Source organism: Diceros bicornis, chromosome 4 (assembly GCF_020826845.1).
Source record: "Diceros bicornis minor isolate mBicDic1 chromosome 4, mDicBic1.mat.cur, whole genome shotgun sequence".
Lineage (NCBI taxonomy): Eukaryota > Metazoa > Chordata > Mammalia > Perissodactyla > Rhinocerotidae > Diceros > Diceros bicornis.
The window spans coordinates 20,660,769-20,681,608 of record NC_080743.1 but is presented as its reverse complement, the minus strand read 5'-3'; the positions used below and the strand labels follow the sequence as shown (position 1 = coordinate 20,681,608).

Here is a 20,840-nt window from a genome sequence, read left to right as displayed (position 1 = left end):
TTTACTTAGTACAGTTTATGCTGGTAGTATATTTTACATGTTCTTTCCACTATCCACATGACCTTACAAAGCTCAATAGCTTAATTTAAAAAGTAATATTTTATCTGACTTTAAGTTATTTTTTCTTTAAAGTTACACTCTTCTCATCAGTGCTTTGGCTTTTACTCTTTTCAAAACAAAAAAGGTAAAATTTTAGCAGCTATAGTTCTTAATTTATATAAGTTATGTCAGATGATATAGTTCTATAGTTTCTAAACAGCTGGCCTTAAAAGGCGAGCAAAATGAGGATGAAATGTGGAAAAGATCCCTTGACCATCCGAGGTCGTTTATTTCACCCATAGCTGGGAGAATAAAAGACAATTCACATATAAAACAACCAATCAAATATCATTTCTCATAGACATCCAGAATTCAGTACGCCCCCCAAATCTGCTCCTCCCCTTGTTTCACTTCCTGACTCCATTACAGCACCACAACCCATCGACCAAGAAAGAGAAGATAAAACTTGGGAGTTATTTCCAATACCTTTCTGCTCATTCCTCAAATGATATCAGTAAAGTACAGTCTGCTCATTTTTATTTTCCAAATTTCTCACGTCAGATCCTTTCCTGCATCCCTCCCTCTACCACCTTGATTCAGACCCTCAAAGTCCCTCACTTGAGTAAAGGTGTCTTCTAATTGATCTTCCTGCCTCCACTCCACTTGTTCCACAGTGACTTGTCTTCATATCACCACCAATGTAACCTCTCTAAAACCCAAATTTTATCATGTCTCTCCCTTATTTCAAAGTCTACAATAGCTCCCTAATGTCTACAGGATAAAATTCAAACTCTTTCCATTATATGGCCTCTGTCCATTTCTTCAGTCTCATCTCTCATTATATAATCTCCCCTCTTCCCTAGCACCTAGTCCATCCTCTATCATTTAGTCATAATGTACAATTTACTTCCTTTTCCTGAATATGCCATGCTATTTCACTCTTCTGCATCTTTGCTCATGCTGTGCTCCCTCTACTCAGAACACACTTCCTCCTGTAATCCCACTATTGAACATTCACCATTTTCAATGCTCAACTCAAGACTCATCTCCTCTTTGAAGTCCTTTTTGAAGCTCACCCTCCCCGCCCACTCAGTGTAAATGACCACACTTTCCGATGGTTCCCTCACTGTTATGAAAGCATTTGTAACAGGTTTTTTTCCCATTAATTTGTTGACATGTCTATCGCCCCCTTCTGGAACACAGGCACTCTGGAGCAGATACTGTGTCCTATTCAATCTTTATTCCCATAGTCTTGCTTAGAGTCTATCACATACTAGGAGCTCAATTATGTGTAACGAATGAATAAACGAACAAACAAAGAAAAGAACATATAGGATACTCTTGAAGGACTATTTTTTAAATTAAGATAAAATACTCAAAAATAATATGGTACTGACCTAGGTATATTTACTTCCCATAAATTCCACAAGTAGTTTTTCTAATTAACATAATTTTTTTCATTAAGAACTTAAGATTTATTCCTCTGAGGAAATTTGGTCACATATGTGTACTTACATTTATTACCACCTATATATATAGACAATTTTGAAAATTATACTAATTGTTTTATTTTATTAATTTAATGGAATATCAAAATGATTTATGTTCAACTCCTGACTATCTGACAGCATCTTAAAAGCTGTGCTGGCTTACCTAGGATCTTTTCACGTGCTGCTTCTGCCACTCAGCCATGGCTTACTTTTCTAAGCTGGCTTTCACACCGGCAGGCAACAATCTGTCTATACCCTAAGTGGAGGACACTGACCAACAGAATGGGAAAAAAGGTTCCTGAACATGATATAATTTTGTACAGTAGATAATCTGCACAAAATGAATCACAGAATCACAGAACTGGATGAGATAATATGTATTTATCATCCAAATAGTGTTGCTGCTTGACTTTTCTTTTTCTTTATTTTTTAACCCAAAAAAGACTATTCCCAAGTACTTCTGCCAATCCACTGAATAGGAACAAATATCTGCTACAGATTTTCCTTTTTAAAAAAGTCTGATGCAGAGAAAGACAAACACTGTATGACTTCACTCAAATGTGGCATATAAACTAACACACGGACAGAGAGAACAGTTTGGTGGTTACCAGGGGGAAGGGGGTTTGGGGGTGGCCACCAGGGGTGAAGGGGCACATTTATATGGTGACCGACAAATAATAATGTACAACTGCAATCTCACAATGTTATAAACTATTACGACATCAATCAAAAAATTTTTTTAAAAAATCCTATCAAAAAAAGTCTGATAATTGAAAGGTTTAAAGACATGTGCAAGATATGAGATCACTAAATTTGTTCCTAATCAACACTTAAATCTAAAAAAATTTTCAATAAAAATATATTCACTGAGATTCAGTATTAAAAACTACAAAATTTTAATTCTAGTAGAGCCCAATAAGGAAATTAACTTTGTAGTTAACTTTACAGATTATAAACAAATTACTGCACTATAAAAATCTGTTCACTAACTTTATAAATGTTTATTCAGAGGAAATGTTGAAGAAATAAGTTAATTCCTAGGATAAGAAAAGATAAATCCAGCATTTTGTTCATCTACATATACTTGTGAGGATCCACAAATTGCCAAGGTGACAGAAAGACAGATTGACATTTTTATTATATGTAAAGACAGCTATGTTCTAAACCTGTGCTGTCCAATATACCAAACACTAATACCCACATGTAAGTTAAAAATTCAGTTCCTCAGCCCCCCGGTCACATTTCAAGTCCTCAATAGCCATGCGTAGCTAGTGGCTATCACGTTAGACAACACAGACAGGAACATTTCCATCAGAGCAGAAAGTCTGACTGGATAGCGCTATTCTAAACGATGGTAAAATGCAAATTTCTAAATACTTTTTAAATGGCAATACAAGTTCAAATAGTAATTTTTTGGTTGGCTATTTAACAGGAAGAGAAGGCATACATTTATGAATGAGAAAAAATAATTAAATAAAAATAGTAATGAAGGCTTTAAGTATATAAAATTAACTTTATATGACTTAATTTGAAATTATACTATATTGAATCTGAAAAGACTTTCAAGGTAATTTAATCCTTTATCCTCATTTGACAGATGAGAAAAGTGAACCTAGAGAATGCTACAAGAAAAAAATAACTCTCTCATTTAAGATATTTAATGTATCCAAATAAAGTCACTATAGAAAACAACCAAGATTTTCTATAACAATAAATTGAAACAAAGTAAAGTCTAAGCTATTCTATTTGTCTTAGAATCAGCTGTTTCATTGGATACAGAGGCTAGCACAGTGGTTAGGATTATCAGTTTCTGGGGTTAGGCTGCCTAGGTTCAAATGTGGCTCCTTGACTTACCAGCTGTGCAAGCTTAGACAAGTTGTTTAGGCTCCCTGAGCCTCCATTTCCTATCTATAAAATGGAGAAATAACTAAACTACTTCAGAGTTGAAAATATTAAGTGAAATAATGCATGCAAAGCACTTAGAGAACCTGGCACATAGTAAGCCTTCAAAAAATGCTGGTTGAGGGGCCAGCCCAGTGGTGCAAACGGGTAAGTGTGTGCGTTCTGCTTTGGCGGCCCGGGGTTCACAGGTTCGGATTCCGGGCGTGCACCGATGCACTGCTTGTCAAGCCATGCTGTGGCAGCATCCCGTATAAAGTAGAGGAAGATGGGCACAGATGTTAGCTCAGGGCCAGTCTTCCTCAGCAAAAAAAAAAAAGGAGGATTGGCATCAGATGTTAGCTCAGGGCTGATCCTCCTCACCAAAAAAATATATATATATATATGCTAGTTGTTACAAAACTTGCATTTTGCTTGAACCTAGTCCACTAGTGACTTTCTCTGATTAATTTCTATTCACCTTCAAGTTCTTAAGACAGAAATACACTCTGAAAAACATTCAAAGATCATTACATAAATACTAGGTGACATGGTGGCTCTACCACTTGCAGTCATGGGAGAATCTGCATCCAAATCTCTACCAACACTTCATCCAAAGGCCTCAACACCTTTGCCACGAGAAGTGTAATGCACTGCCCCATAGGCAACCTGTGGGGTCTAATTTTTTTTTTTTAATGAAATGAACAAGAAAAACCCTTCCATGTTAAAATAAATGGCATGTGTTTTTTACGTTGGTGACTGTACGTAAAGTAAAAAGTGGGAGACGGGATAAGTAAACAATTTTGAATGACAAGAGTTTAAAACTTCTCAGAGTATTATATATTCACTTATATTTCTAAAACTTTATGCTTTTCTTTGTTAGCTGAAGTTTAAATAACTACATTCAAATTTTGAAACATATATTTTTTAAAGTAATTTTTAAAAAATACACAGAACAGTTAGGTATTGTAAAGGTAAGAGTTGTTTTTTCATTAAGTTTTAAGGCATTTCAATACAATTTCATGGTTCAGTACAGAACAACAAGTACCCAACTTAATATTATCTCCAGAAACTGTGGAGGAGAGAATGGAATCTCCCTAGTTTTCAAGTCTTAACCCAGAAAATGTTTTAAGAGTAGCAGGATAGGTATCAATACAGTACAACATAGGCACCAAAGCTAACCAAGACCCTTCTCACATATCTTTATGTCCAGCTTCATTCTGCTGGAATATTTTTAGAACTAAGCTCCAGAGTCACCTGTACAAGACATTCCCTAACCAAACTTCAAATCCTAATCGACCTGATATTTTTTCATCAGCTTTTCAAATCAAACATTTTCCTATTGCTAGTTTTCAGAGTTCTAACTTCACTTTCCATAATGTTAGTTAGCATTTACCATATTTTACTTTTCAATTAACTTTTATACGTACATTTTCTCTCTCACACTAGATGGTAAATTTCTTGAGCTTTTACTTATAGGGTCTCCAACTGACACTAACACACTTGGTAGACATTTTGAAAATATATGTATTAATTGATTATTTAATGATGCAGAATGGAGTTAGGGCACCAGATTCTATTCTTTACTCTGATATCATTAATAGCATGATCTCAACTCCAGCTTCTTCAGAGGTCAGGCTTTTTGGCTTTGAAATGAAATGACTACACAGGCTGATCTCTAAGATCACTTATATTTCTAAAAGTTTATGCTTTTATGTATCAGCTGAAGTGTAAATGACTACATTTAAATTTTGAAAGGCATATATTTTCAAGAGTAATTTTTAAAAAATACACAGAACAGTTAGGTATGTAATGGTAAAAGTTGTTCTTTCATTAACTTTTACAATATATTAATAATATTTCTTTGTTAACTACTGTAGAACAGCAGCAGCAGCACCTAATAACATTGCTCCAAATGAAATTACAAACTGATCAACATACGACATTTCAAATAATTGTCCCTATGGAACATCACTTGCTATTTTCTTTTATCACTTCACAACATCTACTCAAACTATTATAATGACCTTCAGTTTCCATAAATAAATTTACATAAAAAGCTGGCAAACATACTTAAGAACTAGGCTGTCACTAATAGTTAAAGCTTAGGAAAGAATTTATTCATAGTAATAATTTAAATATATTTAGGTAAAGATTTAAAGTTTCCATTCTGTTTTCTGTAAATATTCCAAGATTATCCCATAGCTATCAGCTTTAAATTAATATTGTCTGGGGGAAATTGGTTTGGTAACTTAATAATGGAAATATATAGATCACAGAAGAATCTACTATTATTATTAAAAATATAAACACTGTACAGGCCAGCACTTGCTAATGAAAATCTTTGATGTGATTCAATTACCAGGCACACTCTTTTGTAACACAATTAGCACGTTTTAGCTTTAAGCTAATACAGCTTGAAGTTAAAAGGGAAAATGACAATTTACCAGGCACAAATAATTCTTTGCATTTTCCTCATTTTTTATACCTTCTGTACAGTTAGTTACCACATCTGTGCAATTAAAAAAAAAAAGAGCAAAAAGTTCTACCTCCACATTGGTTTTTTAAAATCTCCATAGCACATATTAAAATATGTTCATTGATAATCTGTATGACAGTATATCAAACTTTTCTGGAGCTCCTGAAAATTAACACCAAAACCTTAGTGATGAAACATAAACCATATAATCTGGTTTCACTATTCATCTTAAACAAAATGAATGCCTAAATCTTTCCAAACAGATTCGGCTTTACTAATACAGAAAAAAGCTATTTCCTTTATGCTAAATTACAAAATTGGCCTAAAACATGTTACAAATATGGAAACTTTAAAAGATACTATTTAAACAAACTAAAATAAATCATCAGGCATTCTCTCAAGTGCTGAGATGTAATTTACTCATGGTGATATATAACAAATACTATTTGTTATTTGGTCATTCTGAATTACAAAATCTAAGAGGAACCTGACAAAAGCAAACCAATTTTTCCTTCATAACCATATGATTTTATTTATTTATAAAACCATATAGCCATCGAGAAATTCAATTTTCATGATGTCTTACTGTTTGGTGTAAAGTGAGGAGTGCCTGCACTTTCAGCTCTCAGAAGAAATCCACCGTATTCTGGAAGCACTTCAAACTCTATGCGACCTTTAACTTTTACAGACATTGTTGCAGAGTCTTGAATGTTTCAAGAAAAGACAAACCTGCCTTGCTTTTTTTTTTCTCTAATGGATAAAGTTACTGTTTAGTCTTATTATATTTTCCATTCCTAATCTGAAGAGATGGAGGATCTCTAAAACACAGCTGCCCACTCAGGATTCACCTGCGGAGAGCCAGACGAGCAGCCCCTCACCTCGTAGGAAGGTTGGGTTGGACCCAAGTGATGGAGGGAAAAGAGCCAACTGTGCCCACAGCACTACCTGTGGCTCCCAAAGAGGGGATGGGAAGGTGGGAAAGGAAGAAAGCGAGGTACAAGAGACTTCTTTATCCGGACCATATTTGGGGAAGTCTTCCAGAATGTGAGAGTCCCCCTCGCTCTAGTGAGGAGCGGGGCGCGCTCCTCTCGCCCGTTCTCTCCATCCGGCCCTTTGCGCTCAGCCCTCAGCCGGAGTGGGGGAAAGGAGGGCGGGGGAGGAGGAAGGCGGCCGGTCCCCAGGGCCCCCTGGAGCGGCTCCCGGCGGCCCCTGCGAGGCCTGGACCATGCCCGCGGCCTCGGGGCTGCGACCCAGAGGGGCGCTCGGTGCCCCGCGCCGCCCGCCCGCCCGGCGGGTCCCCAGACCCGGCCCTTCACTCACCGCTCTCCACCTCGCTGCCTTTCTTGGCGGTCGCCGCGTTCCCCATGGCTGGGGCGACGGAAAGAAGGGGTCTGGGAGGGGAAGGGGGGCTGGGGCCGTCCCCGGCGCTCCACGGGCTGAGGCAGCTCCCGCTTCTGCACGGGTCAGCGCGGGGAGTGCTCCCGGAGCTGGTCTGCGAGTGCCAGCGGGAGGAGCGGACCGGTTCCGAGGGCAGGGCTTCAGCGAACTCCTCAGCCCCGGCGGCGGCCCGGGCGGCGGCGGCGGGGGCAGCGGCGGCGGCGGCGGCGGCGGCGGCGGCGGCGGCGGGCAGACACTCCCCCTTCCCCCGCCCCGCCCTCCCTGCGCGCCCCCGGCAGCCGCGCGCCCCGGGCCCGGCCCGGTCCCCTCCGCGGGCGGGCGCGCGCGCCGGAAGTGACGTGCTGCCCCGGGACGCCGACGGCCGACCGAGGGGGGTCGACCTGGGGGAGGAGGACCCGGTGGCCCGGACAGGCTCGTCCGGGGCCCCGCCGAGCCGGGTCTTGTCGCGCAGGCCGGCGCTCGGTTGCCATCCCCGAGATATGGGAGACGGCGTGGGGACCGTTAGCTTGAGGAACCCGTCGTCTCTCAGCCTGGCGTCCCCAGTGCCCTGGAGCGGGGCCCCGGGAGGCCATGCGGGGGTCGGGAGCTTTCCTTGTGCCCCGCATCGCGGCGGCTCTCTCTGCAAGGCTGCCTGCTCCCCACAGCCCCGGCCGGAGAGAACCGCTCGATCGGGCAGGAGATCGTGCAGGGGACATCCTTGCTTCTCGCCTCGGGACCGTGAGGACTGGTCAGCACCAGCCGCGGACCATCCTGGCCCTAATCCCGGCCGTGGTTCGGTGCCTCTTTGTCTCGCAGATTCAGGTATTCGCCGAGCCCACCACGGCGTGCTCCGGGTTCTTAGGCACCAGTCACAAGCCCTTTGATGTTTCCAGGGCAGTTTTCACTCCTTGGTTTTGTGGGATCGCTCTCCCAGTTTTTGTCAGACATCCCAGGAGGCGATAAAGGAAAACGTTACTGTTTCTGCAGAATGTCTATTGATGTGCAGCATTGTATGTAGCAGCTTTCTGTGTAGATGTCAAAATAAATGTATTCCCAATTAGTAGTTGCGTTTTTATTAATAGACGTCTTAGAGCACTTGAATTTGCGAATACTTTACTTAGCGAGAAATTTATGTGGCACTCTAGTATTTTTTTGTTGCATGTTCTTTTCAACTTTGCACTGTGATTTTATTCCAAATTTAGCGTAGAAAGACTAACTGCCCGAGGGGCTGAGATCACATAAATGTATTTTGTGTCTCCAAGGCGCTAGGCACAGTAGATGTGTAATGGATACCTGTTGACTTGCAAGTAAGCCGAGGAAATTTATGAGAAATTTAAAAAAAAAATCTTTCCATAGTGACAAAAACAAGTAGTAACTAGATGTTTTAGTAAGTTCTTCCTACTATTTCTTATTACCAATAAGAATTATTTCTTATTAATTTTTGTTAAATTAACTTAAACATTTATATCATGTGTACTGTGTTCCAAGTACTACACGAATAGTGATTCATTTGATTCTCAGGAACCCTATGAGATATATAGTTTTAGGGTCATTATTTAACTTATGAGCAAACTGAGGCACAGAGAAGTTAAGCAACTTACCCTAGGTTACACAGCTATAATCTGGTGGAAGCAGGATTTACATTTAATTAGTTAATTTATTTATTTATTTATTTTTGCTGAGGAAGATTAGCCCTGCACTAACATCTGTTGCCGTTCCCCCTCTTTTTTTTGCTTGAGAAAGATTAGCCCTGAGCTAACATCTGTGCCAGTCTTCCTCTACTTTATATGTGGGTTGCTGCTACAGTGTGGCTGACGGGTGGTGTAGGTCTGACCTGGGGATCCCAACCCACAAATTGGGTCGTGGAAGAGGAGCCCACGAGCTTAGCCAAGGCAGGGGCCTGGTTTGAACCTAGGTAGTTGGGCTCCAAAGTCTGATCTTTTGTCCATAATGTTTATCAGAAGCCTGTGGATGTTGTGGTAAATTGGTTTCTCTCCATTTGAAATCTCATTGACTTGAAAAGATACATGCACAATGAGTTTACTTCATGGGCAGATTCATTATGTTGTTTTCTTGGTTTCCATTAAATCCAAGAAATATGAAAATAATAGAGAAGGAAGGATTTGGACTAGATGTTGTGAGGTTTTGTGTCTATTCAACAATGTTGCAACAATCTAACATCCTCCCAATCACATTTAGTTTTGTGTTATAATTGTGATGTTTTGCCTTACATATATAGAAAGTTCAAAAAACAGCATTAAGCCACATACATACCAAATCAAAGATAATTTTTTGATATAGTTTATTCTGGAGGGAATCCTGGAATCATGGAATGCTTATACTGCCCTCACTGGGGTGAGTTGTAAAATGTATGCTTTTTTAGAGACCCGCTTTAATAATAAAAGAGTGGTTATATGCATAATTTGTCCCTTTCCTTAACATGATTTTGAATTCTAGGTCTCTAATAAGAGGGCAGCCATCTGTTTAGTAAATCATTAATTTGCAAAGGAGAGAGTTGACAGCTATTACAGAGTTAGTTACATCATAACTACATCCTGGAAAATTAATAAGCCAAAAGTTCAGTTTTAGAAAATTTCTCCGTTTCTCTCTCAATTTAACTTTATCATTGGTTAAGAAAGTAAATTAATTGTTGATAAAGAAAAAAATGATCAACAACTGGAAATATCTATTTTGTTATTTTTCTTTTTTTCTTACACTATTATTTCTGTTTCCTGTATTAGTTTACACTGCTGCTCTGATTCAAGGGAGATTATACTTTAAGTGTAATTTCATAAATAGTTTTCGTTAGTTAATATTCACAATCGTTTAGTTGTAATTATACAAGTTGCTTGGAAAAGAGTTCTCTATAGGAATCCATTGTTTATGTAGCATCTATAAGACTATGTTTCAAGAATTGTTTTTTTTTATAGAAGGGACAGAAATTTCATTAAGTGTCCTGTTATTCTTGGATGATTGGAGCTAGCATGGGGCAATTGCTATCCTTTGCCATAATGACTTGGCTGTAACCTAGACAAGTACAAAGGTAGAACTATATCTTGTTTCCCTAGGAAAGCAGACACAGTAAGAAGGGAGTCGTACAGAGACAAGACTTTGAGTCCCCTTCCATATAATAGTTTATTCGAGAACATGCAGCACTGCGTAGCAGGGACAATTATACAGTGGTAGTTGCTTTGGAAATAATTATCCTTACATTTTCTAGTATTTTATAAAAACCTTTTACATGCTATTATTTAATCTGATCCTCACATCAAACCTACATAAACAAGACAGATTATATTAGTCCTGTTTTACAAATGAGGAAAACAAAATTTCAAAGAAGTAGAGTAAGTAGGCCAAGGTCACTCAATGGTAAGTGGCAGAGCACTAGATTATATACCGTCACAGTGTGAGACAAATGTAATCTCAGCCCTCCTTAAGATTAGGTTTTATTATCTCCATTTTGCAGATGAGAAAACTAAGGCTTAGGAACAAAGAGCCTTGGCCGCCTTCTTCCTAGAGTCACCTCTTCACTCAGAAGTGAGAAAGTGGGGAAAAAAATAGTAAATTGTTATTCCTATTTATTTTGTAACTTTTGCTTATAATATCAACTTGATTTCCAAGTTCTTTTAAAGTAAAGCACCCTCAGAAACAATGTACGTTAGAAATACTTGTTTTTCCTTTACAATCACTGGGACAGAGAAGCTTAAATTGATAATTATTAGAAAATACGACCAAGTCATTTTGTTTTTATATTGTTTTTTACATCAAATAAGTGCAAGTGAGAATTTGTCTAACCATCATAAGATTATGATTATTTTGAATAACTAGTAATCCACAGAGTCTAATATTTCATTATTGTGCAGTATTGTATATCATAAACCAAATTAAATATCAGGAAAAGGACATAATAATACTTCTGAAATGAGGAAGTAATTTTATAGTTAATAAATTACAAATATGATAATTGTTCAAATGATTCTAGTACAGTACAAAGTTTTCTTGAGCATTGATCTTTGTTCAATAACAAATTTATTATCTGAAGTTTGGTATTCATCCTTTTGAGTATTCCTTTACAGATGAGGAGAATAAAATAGTTGACTGTGGTTAAATAACATGCTCAAAGTCAATGAAAATGAGCTAATTCAGAGTGGAATTGTAGTTTATCGCTTGCGTAGGACTGGAATACAAACTGAAAACATTAAGGAAAAAATAGACAACGTGGAAGGGAGAACAAAACCAACAACTTTTTTTCCTTTCTTAATATGTAATACACTATCCCAGAAAAGGTATATGTTTGTTTTGGATACTCTGATTTTTCTGTTGTGTTTTGTCAAAACTATGGCTAGATGTCTGCTATTTCAATTTTGTGCTATGCATTTTTTGACAGTACCTGTAGATCAAAAATAACACCTAAATTTACAAAAGAGTTGCTCATTTATGAAATCACCAAACAGATGGGGCAAGAGCTTTCATGAAATCTCAGCTTTTACAGTTGAAGCCCATCTCTGACCAAAGTGAATCAGGCCCACTAATTAAAACTGTATTCATATTATTGATAGTAACGAACCAGAATGGTGTGTAGTGAAGTAGAAAGGGTTTGAGCTTTGTAGTCAGAAAATATGGGTTCATGTTCTGGTATGGCCACTATCTGTGACCTTCACATAAATTACTTAATTTCCCTTGGCCTTAGTTTCCCAAAGTGTGAAGTTATGGATTTAATTAAATCATCTATAAAAAGCACCTGGGATAACTCGTTATATAATAGGCACTTAATAAATGTAACCCTGCGCACCCCCCCATAACATTCTATGTTTTCTTGAATTTACGTTTTAACAACAATCATTCAACAAATATGATTACAAAAAATTTAATGAGTTCCTACTATATGCAAAGCATGATGGGGGTACAAAAATGGATAAAATTTGTTCCTTGCCCTCAAGAAGTTTTTGTGTAAGGCTAGACGGACATGTAAGTAAGTATGCAAAATAAGACTAATTAACTTTGTACTATAGTATAAATATAAACAAATCACTGAGGAAATGGAAAGTGCTGTTAAATCATCAACCACACAGAGAATTTAGTACTGGATTTTGCTGTTAAGCAGGTAGGGAGGAACATTGAGAACTAGAACAGCATGAGCAGAGGCTTGCATGACAATTATCCCTAGATCATACCAGATCAGGTGTTATGGAAGGATGTTGTAAGAGCTGCAACCTTCCCACTGGAATGGAAGCTATTTTGTCATCACTATATCTCCTGTATCCAGAGTGATGTCTGGAAAAAAGTAGTTGCTCAAGAAATGCTGTTGAATGAGTGAATAAGTGAATGAATGGTAGTTTCAGACTAGATACACTTATTTGGGGAAGCCTTAGAAGCCATTTGAGAAATGTGGGCTTTGTTCACTATGCAGTAGAGAACATGGAAGATATTTAAAGAAAGGAGTAATATAATCCCACATTTTATTAGTAAGCTAACTTTGATAGCAGTGTGATGGATATATATTTGAAGCAGACTTGTAAGGTAGCTGTTGTAATAGAATAATGACGTGAAGTCATTGGGTGGTGAAAAAGTGGTGAAAGAGAAAAGAAAGGATGCATGTGAGACATTTGAATGTAAGATCAATAGGATTTAGTAACTATTAGGGCTCTTGAGCATAATACAAGTGATAGAAGCCTTGTATTAAGCCCAATTCAAACTAGCTTAAGAAAAAAATAAGTAGAATTTATTGGGTCAAAGAACTGGAAAGTCTAGATTAGACATGGCTTTAGGCTTAGACAGCTCCAAGAGTTCAAGGCTGTGTATCTCCACCTGTCCGCCCTAATTCTATTTATATATTGACTGTATTCTGCTAAACAGTCTCTCTCCGCATGACAGATTTACAACCTCCCAGCTTAGTAACTTAAAGAACAATGTCTTCTCTTTCCCAATATCCATATATTAAAAATATATTACACATATTTGTTGCGTATGGATCATATGACCATTCCTGTGAAGAGACAAGTCAAGGTACCATGACTGATACAGAATGAGAGAAGTACAATTTCTAGAATAAATTGTCATATAGGGTAGACAAAAACAACACTTGCTCAATACAGTGAAAATAAGAAATACTTAAAGCTCTCAATCAATCTTCCATCCTGGGTGACTGAATAACAGAGGTCAGGAATGAAGGAGAGAAAACTAGTTTTTAAGTTAATGAGAGATGTGTGACGGGTCATACTAAGTTTGAGTTGGTAGTGTGACATCTATACGGAGATGATAAATAGGCAAATGTAGAGTTCGATCAATACGGGAGTTGTGAATTCAGCATGAAGATGAGAGTCAAAGCCACAGCTCTGAATGAAATCTCACAGAAAACGTAAAGAAAAAAAAAAGGCAGCTACGAATAGGCAGTTAACAAAACAAAGAAGAAAGAGGACTCGAGTCCTGAAAGGAGACTGGTGTGGTAAGAGCCTGGAGTGGTCAGACCAGTCGAAAGAGAACCAGAAAGTGCAATCACAGAGGTCAAGAAAGAAAGAGGAGTATCAGTTTGATTGCGTGCTAGAAATGGACTTTAAGTAATATAAGCAAAACAGAAATTTATTGGAAGAATATACAGATTTTGTAGAAAGGAAAAGAAAGCTGCAGAACCAGGTGTGGCACACTCAGGAACCAGGCAGCTCCAAATAGTCGAAATAGTAGTTGCTGCTTGACGTTTTCCCCTGAAATAGGCAACGGAACAACAAAAACATATACTGTTTTCAGTCCTGTTCCTTTTCCCACAATTCTCCTTCTAAGGAGAGAACTCAGTAGGCCTACCTTGGGTTAAGTTTCTGCTTCTTACTCAGAACAAGGAAACGGATTAGCAGTCCCATGAGACTCATCGGTGAGGAAGCAGAAATTTCCCAGTGCCAAAAAAAGATGGAATAGAAGTGGAGCACTCAATCAAACAACAGTGACCACCACAGAGGATTTAACAGTGTTACTGAAGACAAGTGTTTCTCTTCAGTGGGCCTGTAACAGACTACCCTTTCTCCCCTCCTAAAAATGTGGTGGACTTGATTATAACATCACAGATTTTCTTTTTTTTTGGTTAAATATATCAGAAATATTCTGTTATCTGATGTGGTAGGCAGAATAATGCCCTCCACAAAGACGTCCATGTCTTAATTACCAGAATCTGTGAGTGTTTGCTCGCATGACAAAGGGAAATTACGGCTGTAGGTGGAATTAAGGCTGTTAATTAGCTGACATTAAAATGAGGATATTATCAGGGGCCGGCCAGGTGGCATAGCGGTTAAGTGCACGAGCTCCGCTTTGGCGACCCAGGGTTCACAGGTTCGGTTCCCTGGGCGCACACAGACACACCGCTTGTCAAGCCATGCTGTGTCGGGGTCCCATATAAAGTAGAGGAAAACAGGCAGTGATGTTGGCCAAAGGCCAATCTTCCTCTGCAAAAAGAAGAGGATTGGCAACAGATGTTAGCTTAAGGCTAATCTTCCTCACAAAAACAAAATAGGGAGATCGTCCTGGACAATCCCGGTGGGCCCAGTGTAGTCACAAGGGTCCTTAAAAGTGGAAGAGGGAAGCAGAAGATGACAGAGTGATGTGACGCCACTGCTGGCTTTGAAGATGGAGGAGGGGAGCCAAGAGCCAAGGAATGTAGGCAGCCTCCAGCAGCTGGAAAGAGCAAGGAAACAGATTCTCTCCTAGAGTCTCCAGAAAGGAAGACAGCCCTGCTGACACCTTGATTTTAGCCCAGTGAGATCTAGTTCAAATTTCTAATCAACTGAACTATATGATTTTGTGATGTTTTAAGCCACTAAGTTTAGGGTAATTTGTTACAGCAGCAATAGAAAACTAATACACCCGCCTTTGTTTTAAAAATAAACAGAGTTAGGTTAAGTAATTTGCTAAATTGTCTGAGGCAAAGCCAGGAGTGAAATCCAGGCTCTAGATTCCCAAGCCAGTGTTCATGGCACTTCACACAGGTATGTTAGAAATTCTTCCCACTAAAACGCGTTATTTGGAAACACTGATTTCCTGGAAACAGTATAAAGAAGGAAAAGAAGCTTTAATTTTCTTTTAAATTATTCTGTTAAATAACTATTGAGTGTCCAATTAAAGAGAATGAAGTTAAATATAATTTCTTAGTTTTTCTGATCTGGAAGTTGAAAGGATTATTTAAATAATATCTGTGGAATGTGGCAGAACCATGGTAGAAAATTAAGGTGATTTTTATTTCTTTTCTTTTTTTCTTTAAATCTGGCAACTACTTTCTTATCAATGTTCATTTCTAAATGTTTTATTGTATATTATATACTACTTATAACCACAATTATTCTCTAAGAAAAATGATGAATCTTGCTAAATAAAAGGTGCTGAGTAACTATGATAGTTTAGGAGTGGCTAGAGAGAGCTGAATTGCTCAGTCTAATTAAGGGAGAATTCAAAATTCCAGAGTAATCCAGGAGGCAGGGAGTGAGGAAAAGAGACAGGAAGGGAAGAATTAGTGCGATGTCAGGAGACTGGGGTTTTTATATAGAGTGGTGCAGACAATGGCAGCTAAAATTAACATGTGATTCCAAGTTATTTCCTGTGTAGCACTTAAGGTAGCTCCCAAATCTTTAATTATAAAGTTTTGCTACATGCAACAGCTTTGTATTTGTGGTTGCTCTGAAGGAAATGATAAAGTATAAAGGACCATTTTTGCCTTTGACTTAAAATTATGGTGGAGAAGTGAATAGAAGAAAGAATTATAGAACAAAGAAAAATTCCTCACAGGCAGGGAATCAGAGCCAGAGGGGTCCATGAAAATATAAGCCCATCAGAAATTTGTTTAAAATCATAAGGAGAGCTTTGGATACTAAAATCCATGTAACAGGGATTTGAATCAACTTTTTGTAGCAAGTTAAGTAGCTGGATGGGCTACAAAACCACCGCCACCAACAGCAACAATTATAATCATACCAAAATATATAGAATGTTCTCTATGTACCAGGCTCTGCACTGAACTTTCTAAATATATTACTTCATGTAATTCACATAACACTCCTATGAAGCAGGAACTATTATAGTCTTATTTCACAAGATGAGCATGAGGAGAAGCCCAAGATTTTACACCTAGGAAATGAAGAATTAGATGTACTTCATTTGAATCCAGGTCAATCTCATTCCAGAACTTTAATCAGTAAAATCAGCATTTCCAAAAGTCTAGTCCAGACCATCTGCATTAATATGATTAGGGACTGCTTGTTTTAGAAATGCAGATTCCTGGACCCGATCCAAGCCTATTAAATCAGAATCTTTGTCTGAGTTCTAGTTAATCTGCCTCTTTACAGAGTGTGATCCTGTCTGTGTGTGTATAATCCTTGCATGTTTAAGTGTTATCCTTACGCACACTTAAATTTGAGAACTGCTACCCTATTGTGTTGCATTCAAAGTATTAAATGCCCCAGATTAACAGTCCTAACAAAAGGTTGGTCAGGCAACTGTTGAGAATACTTAGGATAGTACTAGACTTCTGGTATTAGTACTGAAAATTTATCTAGTAAATTCATTCTTTGCTATCTACTTATACACATATACAGTATGGGGGAATCAGTGAGAAGAGGGCTGAAGATGGAAAACTAAAAATTATTGAGTCTTACTTTAGGCTATATACTATGCAAGGCACCTACATTAACTCATTTAATCCCAAATAATTATCCAAGCTACCCACCCCCTTGACTTCCAAATAATAGAGAGTTCCAGGTCTTCAGATTTCTTTTGTGTGGATAAAAGCATTAGCCTTGCAACCAGTCTCCTACCCTCTGTCTCCCATCCCTTCTATTAAGTATTCTTAAATTGTGAAACAGAGAATACCTAACAAAGAGTGTGTAAAATATAAATGTACAAATTCAATAATAATAATGATAATAAACCAAAATTTAAATGTCCCAATATCCAGGCCAGTAACAAAATATTACCATAGTTCAGATGCATCCAATGAGACCCTCTCATTCATTACCCCATCCAAAGATAAACAGTACCCTGAATTAATCATTCTCTTGCTTTCCTTTACAGTTGTTGTGGGGTTTTTGTTTTTATTTTGCTACCTAAGCCTATAGCTCTTAAAATACACTCTTCAGTTTTGCCTGCTTTTGAAATCTGTAAGAACTCTTCTGTAACTTTCTTCTTTGGTTCTCAATGTTTTTGAGGTATAATAATGCTGATGTATGTACTATAGTTCATTCATTTTACGTTTATAATATGTTATGAATATACTGTTGTATAAATATACCATCAATTATATACCCATTATACTGTTAATGGATATTTGTACTGTTTCTACAATTTTTTGAACAATGTCACAATAAGTATTCTTGCTTATAAACACACACATTCAACAATTTATTTAGGTATATAGCTAATAGTGGAATTGTGGGGTTGTAGAATTTAAACATGTTCAATTTTCCTGGGTAATAGCAAACTGTTTTCAAAAATGGTTGTACCGATTTATATCCACATCCTATTATTCCACATCCTCATATACACTTACTTTTGTCTAACTTTTCAGTTTTAACCAATCTGGAAAGTGCTTCTAATTTTTATACCAAAAAAATTGAATATAATGTCATATGTTTGAGAGCCACTTATGCATCCTCTTATGTGAAATTTCTGTTCATTTACTTTAACCCACTTTTCTATTGAGTTGTTAACCTTTCTCATTGATTTTTAGGGGCTCTGCATGTTTATTGAATCCTCATTCTTTGTAATCTATAAGTGTGGCAATTATCTTCTCTTCATTCATGGTTTGATTTTTTACTTTATGGTATTTTTTATGTATTTAATTTTTTATCAGCTTTATTGAAGATTAATTGACATGTAATAAACTGTACATACTTAAGTGTACAATAAATTTTTAAAAAATATAACACACACACCCATGAGGCCATCACCACAATCATGATAATAAACATCCTCATCACCTTCAAAAGTTTCCTCATGCCTCTTTGTAATCTTTCCCACGTGCCCCTCTTTGCCCACCTATTTCCGGGCAATGATTTACCTGCTTTCTGTCATATATATTAGTTTGCATTTCATAGAATTTTACATAATGTTCTCATGCAGTATATGCTCTTTTTTTGTCTGAGTACTTTCACTTAGTGTAATAATTTTTAGATTAATCCATGTTGTTTCATGTATCAACAGTTGATTTTTATTGCTGAGGAGTATTCTATTGTATGGCTATGTTTACACCTATTGATCAGCTTTTATGTTGTTTCCAATTTTTGGCTAGTACAATAAGGCTACTATGAATATTTGCTTACAAGTCTTCGTATGGACATATGCTTTCACTTATCTTGGGTAAATACATAGGAATAGAATGGCTAAATCCTGTAGGACATATATGATTTTTATAGAAACTACCAAATTGTTTTCCTAAGATAGTCTACCATTTTACATTCCAAATAGCATTGTATGAGGGTTTCATTTGCTTCACATTAGCACTTGAGTATAGTCAATCTTTTTAATTTTAGACATTCTAACAAAATATATAGTAATATCTTATTGTAGTTATAATTTACATTTACCTAATGACTATTAGTGTTGAATATCTCTTCATGTGCTTGTTTGCCAACCTTATATCTTTTTTGGAAAAAATGTCTGTTCAAACCTTTTGTCCACTTTTTATTGTTTTTTTCCCTTTTTTGTTGCATTTTGAGAATTCTTTATATATTTTGAATATGTCTTTAATCAGATATGTTTTTACAAATATATTCCTTCAGTCTGTGGTTTGTCTTTTCATTCTATTAACGGTGTATTTCAAAGTAAGGAAGTACTTAATTTTTTTGTGTGTGTGTGAGGAAGATTGGCCCTGAGCTAACATCTGCCAATCCTCCTCTTTTTTTGCTGAGGAAGACTGGCCCTGGGCTAACATCCATGCCCATCTTCCTCCACTTTATATGGGACACCACCACAGCATGGCTTGACAAGCAATGCATCGGTGTGCGCCCAGGATCCGAACCGCTGAACCCCGGGCTGCCACAGCGGAGAGTGTGCACTTAACCGCTTGTGCCACCAGGCTGGCCCCAAGAAGTACTTAATTTTAATAAAGTCCAACTAATCAATTTTTTTCTTTTTTGAATCATGGCTTTGGTGTCATATCTAAAAAATTTTTGCCTAACCCTCGGTCACAAACTCCAAGCACATATGGTTTCACTGCTGAATTCTACAAAACATTTAAGAAAGAATACCAATTCTACACAAAATCTTCCAGAAAATTGAAGAGGAGGGAATACTTCTCATTTCACTCCATGGGGCCAGCATTACTCTAATACCAAAACCAGACAAAGACATTATAAGAAAAGAAAACTATGGACCAATATCAATCATTGACATACATGCAAAAATTGTACATGAAATTTTAACAAATCAAATCCAACAATATATAAAAGGGATAACACATCATGGCCAGGTGGGGCTTACCCCGGAAATGCAAGGTTGTCTTAACATTTGAAAATCAATTAATGTAATTCACTATATTAACACAGTAAAAAATAGTAAACATATAATCATCTTAATAGATGTAGAAAATCATTTGACAAAATCCAACTTCCATTCTTGATTGGGGGGAAAAAAAGCCTCTCAGCAAACTAGGACTTTTCTTCCCTAAAGTCGGAAACGTGGTAAGGATAGGTGCTCTCACTTCTTCTACTCAACATGGTACTGGAGGTTCCAGCTAGTGCAATTAGGCAAGAAAAATAAATAAAAACCATCCAGATTGGAAAGAAAGAAGTAATATTTTGTTTATTTGCAGAAGATTGTCTATGTAGAAAATACAATGGAATTTATAAAAAAGATTTTAGAACTAACAAATGAGTTAAGCAAGGTTGCATGACAGGTCATTATTTTGTAATTAATTGCATTTTTTTATTTTAGTAATAAACAATTGGAAATTAAAATTTTTTAAATACAATTTACAATAACATAAAATATGTGAAATGCTTAGGAATAAATCTGACAAAAGATGTGCAAGACCTGTAAACTGAAACCCGTAAAACATTGCTACAAGAAGCTAAAGAAGAACTAAATAAATGGAGAAATATACCATGTTCATGGATCAGAAGACTCAATTTTGTTAAGATGTCAATTCACCCCAAAATTCATTTATAGATTCAATGCAATTTCAAGCAAAATTACAGCAGCTTTTTTATAAAATTGACAGGCTGATTCTAAAATTCATATGGAAATGCAAAGAACTTGGAATAGCTAAAAGAACTTTGAAAAAGGAGAACCAAGTTGGGAGACATATGCCTTCTGACTTAAAGATTTATTATAAAACTACAGTGTATTAGAGTTCTCCAGAGAAACAGAATTAATAGAATATATATATGGAGACTTATTATAGGAACTGGCTCACACAGTTCTGGAAGCCAAGATGTCCCGTGATAGCCATCTGCAAGCTAGAGAACCAAGAAAGCTGGTGGTATTATTCAGTCTGTGTCTGAAGGCCTGAGAACCAAGAAAGCCAATATGGTGTGAATCCAGGTCCACAGGCCTGAGAACCAGGAGCTCTGGCATCTGAGGGCAGGAGAAAATGGACGTCCCAGCTC

General features: G+C 37.3%; 1 protein-coding gene across 1 annotated transcript in view; it reads right to left on the bottom strand.

Moving 5' to 3' along the window:
* PRKACB (protein kinase cAMP-activated catalytic subunit beta) overlaps positions 1-7,511 on the bottom strand; it is a 124,570-nt gene extending 117,059 nt beyond the window's left edge. The window contains exon 1 of the mRNA XM_058538390.1: positions 7,207-7,511. Coding sequence (XP_058394373.1) covers positions 7,207-7,252 — 46 coding nt within the window. The 5' untranslated portion in view covers positions 7,253-7,511. The remainder of the gene's footprint in view (positions 1-7,206) is intronic.
* Between the last annotated feature and the right edge of the window lie 13,329 nt (positions 7,512-20,840).